General features: G+C 42.5%; 1 protein-coding gene across 6 annotated transcripts in view; it reads right to left on the bottom strand.

The window, feature by feature from the left end:
* Sema5a (semaphorin 5A) overlaps window positions 1–13,059 on the bottom strand; it is a 447,885-nt gene that overhangs the window by 23,158 nt on the left and 411,668 nt on the right. For all 6 annotated transcript variants that reach the window (XM_048813988.1, XM_048813984.1, XM_048813985.1 and 3 more), the window contains one exon: window positions 1,420–1,645. In XM_048813988.1, the coding sequence (XP_048669945.1) occupies window positions 1,420–1,645 (226 nt within the window). The remainder of the gene's footprint in view (window positions 1–1,419; window positions 1,646–13,059) is intronic.

Below are 13,059 nucleotides of genomic sequence, written 5' to 3' on the forward strand. Positions count from 1 at the left end.
TTGTAACAACTTTGGGGTCACCGAGTATCCCAGATGTCCATCAGCTCCCAGCTCCCAGTATCCCAGCAGGCCTCAGCCTGGGGACCTTTGGCATGTGAGCAGCACTGGCCACTAATCAGAGCTTTCCTGGTGGCCACACAGAGGAGAAGCACTGTCCCCCATGAATTTATCCCACCCCCGTCAATCCTGCACTGCAATCCAGCTCCCCAGCTCTGGGGCATCTGTCAAGGCCAGCCCCTCTGGGCCTGAAGACCCCTTCTTGAGAAATGACATCAGGGGTGCCAGCCTTTTCTATGTCCCATTTATGCGGGAGAATGAAAGTAAAACCACAACACAGAAGTGCTGGGAAATGTCTGAGAAGGCTCTAGCGCAAAATGTAACTGTCATCGTGTTCATCAAACCAAGCTCCGAGGATGCGTCTGAAGAACACAAAAAGAGACGGAGAGCAAAGCAAAGAATGAGGCTCTTTGGGGCCACCAGGCTCTAACCCGCTTTCTCAAGGGCAGAGAGAGGAGCTCCAGGGAGACTAAGTGACCTGCCCAGGGGATAGAACTGCAGAGCATTGGGACCAGACAGAGGGCAGGTCTGGCTCCCTCCGCAGGCTTTCTCCAGGCTGCTAACATGGCATTCAGGGGTCTGCCCAGTTCAGGGGGTGAAGCAATGGCATGTGTCCATGGCATTCTTACACATGGTGCTTCTTAACAGAAACATCCCCCGTATGAGTAAAACCAAAGAAATCCACTCTTCCTGACTTTTGTCTACTTTGAGGATAAATAAACTGAAATACTATTTTCACCTTATATTTTAGTGCCAGAAAACCTATGGAAAGTCCTTCCTCAGTGTATTTTTTCATCCAAAATAAATCTGACACAAACTACTGTGGACCTTTCATAAGCACAGTGTTATTTGGGCCCTGAATGCCCAGAACCATCTCCTATCATGGTGTCCCTTGTTGCGGTTTCAGTTACTTGTGGTCGACCACAATCATAAAGTATCAATGCTTGTGTTGACTCAGGGAAGAGACACATTTACATAACATTTACTATGGTATATCTTTATAAATATTCTATTTTATTATTATTTATTGTTAGTAATCTCTTAATGTGCATAATTTTTCATAGGTTTGTGTGTGCACGGAAAAACAAGTTCGTATGGTGTTTGGTACTGTCCAGTTTCAGGTGTCCGCTGGGAGTCTATGAATGCATCCCTCTATGGACAAGGGGGGATATAGCTGAATTCTCATAGTGAGTGTCTCCCCCTTCAATTTGCTGTGAAGTCCACTCTGTTCTACAGGGATCACTGTGATAAAGACCGCAAAGCCACAATTAATAACAAGTACACACTACCGTGTTCTTCCATGACCTTAGACTCAAGATCAAAGGCCTCCCAGGAGCAGTCCGTCCTCCCACCATCCCTCACCATCTGTGGAGCAGCCGCTGGTCCCATCGCTGGAACAGTACCGCATTTCAATCCTCTGCCTTCCCACTTCCAGCAAATTGGGATCGGGCAGGCGGGCTTTGCAGGTGTACCGGAATCGCTGTTCATAGTGGCCGCCATTGTCAGAGATGTTGACAGGTGTCCAGGGCGTCCAGGGCGTGGTCTTCTTCAGCTCAGGACATGCATTGGTGTTACAAGGCTGGTATTCCTAGGAGAGAAAATGCATAGTGTGTCTCAGCCCCCTGCATAGACGAAGCCCTGTCATGACAGCTGCTCTCTTTCAGGGAAAGGTAAGTTTTCTTAAAACTTCAGATACAAAGACACTCATAGCTGCTCTGCAAAATTGAAAACACATAAACAGAGAGCTCAGCTCTCAGGCCATCTTCACAAGGAACGTGCAGTTTCCCCCATATACACAATGAGAACAAGATAATAAACAAAGTCACATGTGGGAGCAAAAGGCAATTCCATAAAATCATCTTCATTTTCTTTATCAGTAATCCAAGGTGCTGATTATTTGGATATTAAGTTTATCTATTTTCTTTAAAGTATCAAAGTTAAAACCATGGAACCAGACTTGATTCTTAGACCATGTAATGTTAAGCTTGAGGTTTGTGGATATTGTGAGCCCTGGAGTCACAGATCCAAAGCACTGGGGTGGTTGAGTTTCAACAGAACACACACACCCCTCTTTCTAGTCTGTAACACATTTTCCCATCATCCCCCATTATGCACCCGATAGCCTTTGCAGTTTCTCCTCAGCCCCTCACTCCCAGAAATCTCTTAAAACAACCCAGGTGGGAGGGTCCTGGGTGGCCAAGCATGGAGTAGATCTGAGGGACTGCCAGGTGGATACACCATGTCTGGACAAGGTGGAATTTAGGACTAGGGTATTGACAATCTTCTTGGAACACCTCCGGGTTTATATGAAAACAGTCCTAAATCTTATGGCTGCAAAACCAGGAATAGATGGATTAATCTTGGATGCAGTAGTTATCACAATTCCACTCTAACAAGAAAGGATGTTTCTATAGAGGGAAAACCAACAACGCATGAGGTAGCCAGTCACTCATGGCCACGCTTTAAAATGGTATCATCAATATTAAACACACACACAAAATTTAAGCTTTATTATAAAATAAGAGAGCTGTTCTATCCTTTCCCTATCTCTTTGAGTGGGATATCTTGATACTACTACCACCATGGAGCTAAAACCCTGAACTTTCCAGTGTGTTAGGCATTGTGCATGAATTGTGCTGCAAGGAAAAAGAGGCTGTAACTCTTCTGTCTACCACATCACTCAGCCTTCCCATCTCCCATCCTCCTAGCATAATTGTGCTGTAATCCTAGTTAGATCAAAGTTCAGTGTTTGCATTTATCAGTAGGTGAACGCTACCCAGAGTGATGTGGTGAACTGCAATTGATTTATGCTTCTTGTTGGGCTCCCTCCAGTCCAAATCCAGGCTTCTCTTGCTTTGCATAGGTGGTTGTTTAGTTTCTATGAACTTGTCCTTTATTTTTTTTTAAAGATTGATGTGAATTTTTTTATGCCTTTATTTTATTTATTTATTTTTATGTGGTGCTGAGGATCAAACCCAGCGCCTCTCACATGCTAGGCAAGCGCTCTACCGCTGAGCCCCAGCCCCAGCCCCTGAACTTGCCCTTAATTCATCTTCCATCAGGTATTCAGACACAGCAGGGAGGATACCATTGCCTATCCCTAAAAAGTCCCTCTGAGAACCCACTGACCTGCTCCAAACTGGCTTGACTGCTCTCTGTTTCCTGAATAACTCTGCACCTCCATGCTGGGCTTTTCTTCCTTTCTTTGTATTCAGTCTTTTATTTCCTGCATTGCAATACTTCACCCTTCTTTGTTGAACTTTCTTTTGCTAGAGCACATCCTGTGTTGACATCCTAAACAAGGGTGCTGGCAAGACCAATGTCTGGTGCTGTTATCACCATAAGCATCTTTATGCTACCCTCAAGCCTGGTTAGAAGTTTGATGAAAAGTTTAGGCTGGGAACAATTTTGCTTCAGAATTGAATGTGAAGCTTCATGTACTCTCTCTTCCAGTGTTGCATTAGAAATGTCAAGTCAGTCTCTTTTCTCTCCCTTACTTGTGATCTGTAAAATCATCTGCAAGCAGCTTTGAGGACCTCCTCTTTGCCCAGCATTGTGGAAGGGCACAATGACATCCTTGTGTTTAGGTCATTTTGGTAAAAAATTATATTTTAATCTGTAAAGCAAAGACTTTTGTTTTAGAAAATTTCCCAATGACTCTGTGGGTTGTTTCTTCTCCATTTTTTTCCTTCCTCTCTTGCTGGTTCTCCTGTTGTTTGGATACAAGTTCTGATATTCAACATCAAGCTTCTTATCTTTTATCTCATATTTTCATCTTTTGCTTTTCTTTATAGAATACTACTTTATCTTTACCCTCCAAAATGACTTTTGGGATTTTCATCTCTTCTATAATTTTTCAAAGGCCCCTTTTCCATCTCTCTTGGTCTTGACTGTTCTGTTACTAGATACAGTGTTTCCCTGGTCCCACAGCCATCTCTGATTTGAGCACAGTAGTGGTAATTGATTCTCTCTTTATCATTTCTGCATTGTCCACTTGCTGTTTCTCCTGGCGTGTATGGATCTCTCTTTCACATTAGATGATTTCCTCTTTATTTATGGGCATTCTTGGTTTCCTGCTTACATTAGAATATCAGGGCAAAAAGTTCACTGGAGGCCTGAGCACAGGGGAGGGTTTTATTGGCCATGATGGGAACTGGATGTGTTAGTCGGATGAAGAAAGCTATTAGAATCTTATTTATTGTTAGTTTGTTTGTTTTTATTGGGCTGTTCAGGAAGACTGTTCCAGGGCCCTGCCCATCTGGATGGTGGATGTTGAGCCTCCAGGGATGGGGGGAGAAGTGGAGTAAGAGGTTGGGCTCTCAGTTTCCAGGAGATAGTTATTTTAAATATACATATATTTAGTTATATATATATTGGGTCTTTGCTGAACAGATCAGGTCTAAGCCCCCTGGTGAAGTAGAAGTCAAGCTACTTTATATTTCTCAACAGCATTCCTGGAAGATAGGAGGTATGAAGTACTATGCTCAATATTAAAGGAAAATTATTCCAACCTAAAATTTCTACCAGACTTTTAATCAACTTTAATCATAGCATGGAGACAATTTCTTAAACAGAAGCTACCTAAACTCTATTTTGCTTCCAATAGAGAAAGTTGAGCTGCAGATTCCCAAGCTCTGAGATCTAGGGTAGGAAGTGGGAGGATTCTTCCCATCTCTGTGCTGGGGCCTCCAAGAACCACTTCTGGCTTCTAAGCCTAGACAGCAGTGTTCACAGGCTGTGAGACAGGACCCTCAACTGTAATTTACTACAGTGAGAGGATATGAAGTGAAACCAGCACAGGAAAGGCAAAGAAGAGCAGTCCCCATGATACCAGGCCCTACCCCACGCCTCTGCACTGAAGCTGTTCAGGAAACTTGCTGAAAACTCAGTGCTCAGGTTTTCCCCAGGGTCTGGTGTACAGGCGCCTCTGCCTGTCATGCACAGAAAGTTACACCCCGTTGTTTGCATCAATAGTTTGGGCCTGCTTAGCCACTCTTATCAGTCTGGAGATGGGGGAAATGATTTGAAATTCAAATTTCCTGAAGTCAGCCAAGAGCCAACCTTCCAAGCAGGCCTTTCTAAGGACCACATTTGGAGCCAGCAGCTGTTTAGATTTTTCTGTACAGTTCCTCTCTCTGAGTCTTGGATTCCTTTATCTTGGATATGTTTCCAACCCTATTAAAAAAAAATACAATCTGATTCTTCCTCTCTTTTTCGTTTCATAGCTTTAAGCCCTGAAAAAACAATCCCTTCGATACTGAATTCTCGATTAGTGAGAAAATGTGGTCCTGCATGTGTGTCCACGACGCCAGCTTGACCTGGAAGCCTAGTACCCTCTATTCCATCACTGCTCTGGTTACTCCAAGTAGGGTTCTTTACTCTCCATCCATCCTTTAAATTTTTACGTTGGGCAGCACTCAGAAGCTTTTTATGTTTGTAATATCATAGGCTCTTAAAAGAAAATGCGTAAAGCAGTCATGGCGGCTGCTCACATGGAATGCCTCTAGCGCTCCCCCTGGCTCATGCCAGCTCCATGCCACCCACACTGGAGAGATAGATGACTTCATCCTTCTTTGTGGGCAGTGTTCTTTATTACGCCATCTTTTGGATGCTGCTTTTTAAATTAAAAAGTAGTCCTAATGAATGCCATAGATTGTAACATGCCATTACTAGACAAGGAAGCCCATGAGAAGGATGAAATAAACCCCTGCCTGTGCCCACGTGAGGGAGGGGTGCTGTCAAGACTGGAGTGAAAGCACCATAGCCCGTGCCACTTGCCCACGTTATTCTGTGCCAGGTTGGCTGGGCAAGGTCCAGGAGCCCTCTGCTGGAATGGGCTCGAGACACATGCAGTTTATGGATCTAGGTATAAAATGAGGATGTTGTACAAATTAACAAGTTTGATATCACCTATGAAATAGTATGATAATTATAATCCTAATAAACAGGGAGACTACCCCCAGTCAAACCTACCTTCCTCCACCAGGAATTTCATGTTTTCTATGGAGGTGAAGTTTAGTTCTTGAAATCTCTCAGTGGTAAATGTATTTGAAAGCCAGTTCCAATGTCTGGATTGGCATCTCTGATGGTCCCAGAAGGACAGGTTGTCACATGTCCCAGGGGTGGACACAGTATGTGGCTGAGGAGGATTGGTGCAGGCTCACTAGATCTAAGATTCCAATAACTGATCCTGTTCTTCAGTTTTAATTTTAATTTCCTCAGAGTACAAAGTTTAACATGAAACTCAGGGCTTCTTTGAACTGCTTTGGATGGTTCGATTGTGATACACTTGCTTGAAGTATCAGATTATGAAAGGTTGAGGGATGGTAAGGCCAATCTGTTTTAAAATTATGACTCAAAGTATGAAGTGATTCAATTCAGTCATGATCACCGAGGAGGCTTAAGTGAATCTGTTTGCTACAATTTGGTGGTGTACTGCTGCCGTACTGTCTAGATTTGAATGGACCTTGAACACCAAGAAATGATTCTAGGGAGCTAATTCCTATTATTTGCTACATAGGATTCTCAATATTCTGGTGGAATTATTAGATAAGAATGGTTACTAAAGAAATTTTAAGGGCTGGGGATGTGGCTCAAAGCAGTAGTGCGCTCGCCTGGCATGAGTGCGGCCTGGGTTCGATCCTCAGCACCACATACAAACAAAAATGTGGTGTCCACCGAAAACTGAAAAATAAATATTGAAATTTTCTCTCTCTCTCTCTCTCTCTCTTAAAAAAAGAAATTTTAAATTCTTTCTCCAATTATGTTATCCATGGATTCTCAATCTCAGTCAATACTGATAAACCACCCATTTAGAAATTAAATTCAGAACCCGACAGATGCAGCCTCCTGTCTCACCCTCAATGCATCCTTGCTGTCTCTCTTCTCACCACAAGCTTGTTTTACAGAATCAAAGTACATATTTCACCAAAGCCTAATTATCTATGTATAATTCTGTCTCTGTCGATAGGTGGCAAGTTTGTGAAAAGCAACTTTATTTTATTTTACTGAATTTGAGCACATTTACCCTATTTACCAGGGGAAAGGACAAATCATATTGATCAAGTCACTGATAAGCTTATTGAAATGGAATCTGCACCAGTGTAGGGAGCCAATTTAGATGGTTAAGTGGACCCTCTTATTTGGCTATTTGTTTTACCTTTGAGAAACTTAAAATGTTTTATATTTTATAGATTCAAAGTAAAATAGAGAGATGAAGACAAGCCAAGCAGAATTTTGATACCATGTGTTCAGCACGAAGTGTAACAATTCCCCTCATCACTGTCTGAAACTCCTCTCATATGGACTGCTTACAGTTTCCATTCGTATTTATCAAGTTCTCTTTCAGTAACTAAGTTTGGCATGACAAGAGAGAAAGCCATTGTGCATAAAGAAAATGACCAACCAATTCAAAGTGCCTACAAAGGGCAAAAGCACTCAGGCATGTAGAGGGAAGTCAACCTGTGACCACAGGAGTGTGGGTCAATCAGAACAGAGACTGGCAGGAGGTCGTGGAAATTACTTTGGTGATGCCCAGGATGGAAAGCAGGTAAACAAAGAGTGGATTCAACATTACATGGTTACAGAGTGACTTCTGGTTCCCACCAAGATGGAGCAACAGAAATAGGATTAACCCTTGCACCAGAATGACCAAAAACTATATGAAATAACAGTTCTAAAAACCCCAGCCTTCAAGCAACCAAGGCCAGTGGTCACTGAGTGACGGGAAACACTGAGGGAGTGCCATGATCTTCACAGTCCTAACCCCAAGAAGGTTCCCAGGTGGTGGCATGGGACATGGAAACTCAGGTAGATATGAGATAAGGCGTGGGAGACAGTTGGGAGCAGGCGATGTCAAAATGACTGTGGTTCTCAGAAAGAAGGTTGCTGGATGGGAAAAACTGCAGCTGTATGCAGAGCCTCACGTAAGTGTTTAATGGTGTAAAAATCAGTAAATATACACACACACAAATTATTCATGGGTGGGAAAGACCCACCTGGAAAGATCAACCACACAGGGCTCGGAGCAGTACTTGCTCTCACGAGCAGGAATGGAAAAACACTGAACTCTCAGGGCATCAGTGGTGCACCAAGAAATGTCCTGACCCTTCAGTGGGAAAATGATCAGAGACCAAATGCTGCTCTGATCCAAACTTGCCAGGCCTAAAAGCAAGAACCCAAACCATCAGACTGGTTTTATGTCACTTAATCACATCCCAGAAAAGATCTCTAGAATGTTTTTCAAACTACAAAATTGTCCCAGCACAAAACCAGGTGAAACTTACACATTAAGCATCCAATCTAAACTTAGGAGGTATGCAAAGAGGCCAAAGACAAAACAAAAGGCCACAACTTATGACAAGGAGCAAAGTCATACAACTGAAAAGGATGCAGAAATGACATAAACGAGATTCTGTTCCTCAAAAACATTAAAAGGCTTATTGTCGCTGCATTCCATACAATGCAGGAGCTCGGAAGAAAGCCTGGGCTCACCAAGTAGAGACCTGGAGGGTGTGAGGAGGAACGCCTGGACTTGGCAGCTGCACAGAGCGTTTGCTGATGGCTGCAAAAGGAGGAAGTAATCCCAGGTCATTTCATGAGATCAGATGTTATCAAAGTCAGAGAAAGCCTCCAGAAGGGAAGAACACTACAGGTGAGTATCATCCTTCACAGACCTTAAATCCCCGATGCACTCCCACACACATTCTGTGCACCTACATAACATGCCTACGTGCATAAATATTATTTTTTTGGCCATTAATGTTTGAATATTTAGAACTGAAAATAACCACTAAGTATTTGTAGATATATGTTTCATAAATACAAAATGGAGTCAACTCCACCTTCACTTCTCACTATATATATGCCTGAGAAATGTCATTTTCCATCACCCAGCCAGCCCGTGTAGCAACTGCATGCTCTTGTGTGAGTGCATGTGTGCGTATGTGTGCATCGCATGTGTTCCTCCTCCCTTGGCCACCACTTGCTTCACTTACACTCAGTTCCTTTGGCTGCAGGGCTCTTCGTGCTGGTCCAGGCCTTTGAACATGAGAGAGTTACAATCACCTTCCATAGAAATTAGAGAAGTCTGAGTCACAGGGTGGCATGGTGGAGGGAGACCTCGGTCCATGGGCAGTCTGACTCACTGCCTAATCCACTGAAAATCATCCTTGAACACTTAGAACACTTCCCAACATGTGCCACACAATGGGTCAGACAACACGGTCTCCTAACACCAGAAACTGTCTACAGTCCATGGTCTTTCTTTAGATTTAGTCAGCTGTCCCAGATAAATACCCACGTGCATTTAAATCTGATTTTATAGAAGGTGTAAAGATATTCAAAATGCTGCATGACAAACTCTGTTCACACAAGTTACTCTGAGGAGAGGCTGATGATGAAGAGATTTTTAAGAATTCTACTTTGTGCTCATTCCACTATTACTACCAGTCCTAAAAAATATAATAGAATGTAATAGAAATGTTTTGAAAAATTGCAAAAATAATATTGCAACAAAAAGTGAATGATTTTAAGTAGAAAATCATCCATAACTCCATGACTGTACACAAATGGTGTTCAGCAGGTTCCCGCTGAGTGGCCATGCACATTTTGTGCCACCGTCCTAACCCTTCATTATGCCACTTGCTTACATCCAGGCTGGTGCCTGGATTATCTCAAGGGCAAAACCTGAGAGTGAAGCAACTTCTTGCCCCACTGAGTGATGGGCACCAAGGCTGCTCCTAGGGGGAGCATGAGCCTGCCATCTTGGGCCCGCAGACTATGCACTCACTTTCAACCAGCAGAGTGTGGATTCTTCTAGGTATAGAAGAGCAGCCAAATACTACTCTGCAAAAGGAAGTGTGTGTGTGTGTGTGTGTGCGTGTGTGCGCGCGCGCGCGCGTAGAGAAGTGTGCACATTAGATTTTATACCTGCGCATATAAAAAAAAATGGAGCTGGCTTTCCTCCTTCCACATTACTTTAGACATTTCTCTTATATATCATGGTAGATAGCTCAAGAGGATAAGAAAACCAGTGCTGCTGCTAGAGAACTGGACTGCAGAGGCTGAGATTTGTAGGCACTTTGGACTCTACAAATGAGCATCTCAAATGAGAAGATCAATCTATTTACTTTAGTCTCTAAATATAATGCCTTTAAATTCTTATTTTCTGAGAGTGAAAGTCAAGAATGCAGACATCTTTTTTTTTTTCTGGCAAATATCTTGCAATGAAAGGAGAAAGTACTTCTAGGTGGAAGTGAATACCTATCACTGGGGGAATGAAAATGGGTGACCTGCAGCAAAGGTGTCCACCCTTTATTTCTATTTCTCCATGTCTAAGGGGGAAATGTTCAAATATCATGTACCCACAGGACAATTTACAATACTTTGTACAGATTTTAGGCATTCTTCCAAAGAATTATGAGAATTTTTGGAAGAATTGAAATCAATAGGATAAGCCACAGTGGGGTTATGTTATTAAGATTAAGGGTTGGGCAGGATTGCTCATTTAACTTGCTTTTGCAACAATGCAGTTACTCCAGATTCTTTTAAGGACAAAAAAAAAAAAAAGCAACAAATGTTAGTGAAGTTTCTTATTAGATTATGTTGGCTATCTATGCCTCCATGGTTCACAACCACAAGAAATCAAATCCTGTAGCCATAGGATTTGAATGTGATGGTTACAGTCACATAATCAAACTTGTATGGGTTAAAGTGGTTCCATTTCTTAGCAAAAAAAATGTAAAGTAAAATTGCAGCAAGAGTAATTATGGAGAACTCAGACACGAAGACACAGGCCAAAACCCACTCTTATCCCTTGTTGGGAGGCAGCGTAGGCCAGTAATGGTGAATATTTGGTAAGTTCCTGGATGTCAATGTTTGATGAGGTAATATTTATTTATATATGTTTTAATCAGCTTTCTCACTGCTGTGATGAAGGACCTGACCAGAACAATGTAGAGCAGGAAAAATTTATTTGGGGGCTCACAGTTTCAGAGATCTCAATCCACAGAGCAGTCTCCATTCTTCTGGACTTGAGATGAGCCAGAACAACATGGTGGAAGAGTGTGGTGAAGGGAAGTAGCTCACATAATGATCAAAAAGCAGAGAGAGACTCCACTCTCCTTATACAAAATATGTACCCCATAGCCATGCCCCCAATGAACCACCTCCTCCAGCCACACCTCTCCTGCCTCCAGTCACCACTCAGTTAATCCCATCAGGGATCAATTCACTGATTCGGTAAAGGCATGACCCAAACATTTCTCCTCCAACCTTTTTGCATCATCTCACACATGAGCTTTTGGAATATACTACATCTAAACCATAATAATATAAAAATTAATTTCTGAAAGTGTTAGGTTTTGAGCTTTGAAGCAATACACTAAGAAGAACCACCATTTGACCCAACCATCCCACTCCTCAATCTATAGCCAAAGGACTTAAAATCAACATACTACAGTGACACAGGCACATCAATGTTTATAGCACTCAGTTCACAATAACCAAACTATAGAATCAATCTAGGTGTTCTTCAACAGATGAATGGATAAAGAAACTGTGATATATGCACACAATGGAATATTACTCAGCTTTAAAGAAGAATGAAATTATGGAATTTGTAAGTAAATGGATGGAGCTGGAGAATATCATGTTAAGTGAAATAAGCCAATCTCAAAAAACCAAAGGCTGCATATTTTCTCTGATTACACATATGCTAATTCACAATAAGGGACTCTAGGGAAAAACAGAGGTACTTTGGCTTAGGTAGAGGGGAGTGAAGGTGGGGAGGGATTTTGGGAGTAGGAAGGCTAGTAGAATGACTCAGACATCATTACCCTAGGTACATATATGATTACATGACCAGTGTGATTGTACAACATGGACAACCAGAAGAATGAGAGATTATACTCCATCTATGATGGGTCAAAGCAATTCTATTGTCATATATAACTAATTACAACAAATAAAAATTTAAATAAAAAAGGAGAAGAAATTTGAGTCGCACAGTGCTGATAGTACATGCAACTTGGTTTTGACTTCTTGCTTTGCAAATAAATGAAATTCCACTCTCCTCTCTTGGACCTTCTGGATGCCATTTTAAAAAATCTGCTGTCCTGTGACCCTGTGACTAAAGGAACTTAAGACAAAAGAGTTAAACCTTCTTCTATTGGCTTATCTAAATTGTAAAATTCCTACCTAAAGGCGCCTCACAGGGACCAAGCATAGTGACACCTGCACTGCTCAGCTCTCTTCTGCTTATCATCAGACCTGCAGGCCTGTGCATCCCCAGGGGTCACGGTTTGGGCATTCAGACCTGGAGCCTTGGGGCAGCCAGTCTATTCCCTGCCTGCTCCTGCACCCAGCTCCTTGATTGTGTCATAGCTCTGATCTCAAAGTGCTTTCACAGTAAGCACCTGCTCACACACTGACACTGTGGGGTGTGGGAATCTAAGAAGCTCCTGAGATCCCCCACCCCCCTGCCACACTCCGTAAGACGCCCTTCCCTGGAGTTGTGATGTATCAGTCAAGTTGCAGGTACATCCACTCTGTCGATTAGGCCACGTGGTCTAAGACCTTCTAGAAGCAGAACAGAGAGAGAGAGAGAGAGAGAGAGATCTTTCTGCTGGCTTTGAGGGACTGAGCTGTCATGTGTGGCCACAACTTAGGGCAGCCCAAGTTGCTGAGATCCACCTCCAGACTATAGTCAGCAGGAAATCAGAGATCTCTGTCCCCAAAACACAAGGAACTAAATCCAGCAAACACCCAAAGTCCTCAAAAGAGGAGCCTGACCCTCAGAAAATACTGCAGCTTTAACAGTCATCAGGTTTCAGACTATGAGGCACTGGGCAGAGTAGCCAGTGAGATTCCACACAGACCACTGAAGTAAGGAACTGTAAAAAATAAATGCATGCTGTTTGAACCATTAACTTGTTATACATAAATCTAAAACTAATACACATCTACGTGTTCTTTTTTTATTTTTTAATTAGTTCTAATTAG

Source organism: Marmota marmota, unplaced genomic scaffold (assembly GCF_001458135.2).
Source record: "Marmota marmota marmota unplaced genomic scaffold, marMar, whole genome shotgun sequence".
Classification (NCBI taxonomy): domain Eukaryota; kingdom Metazoa; phylum Chordata; class Mammalia; order Rodentia; family Sciuridae; genus Marmota; species Marmota marmota.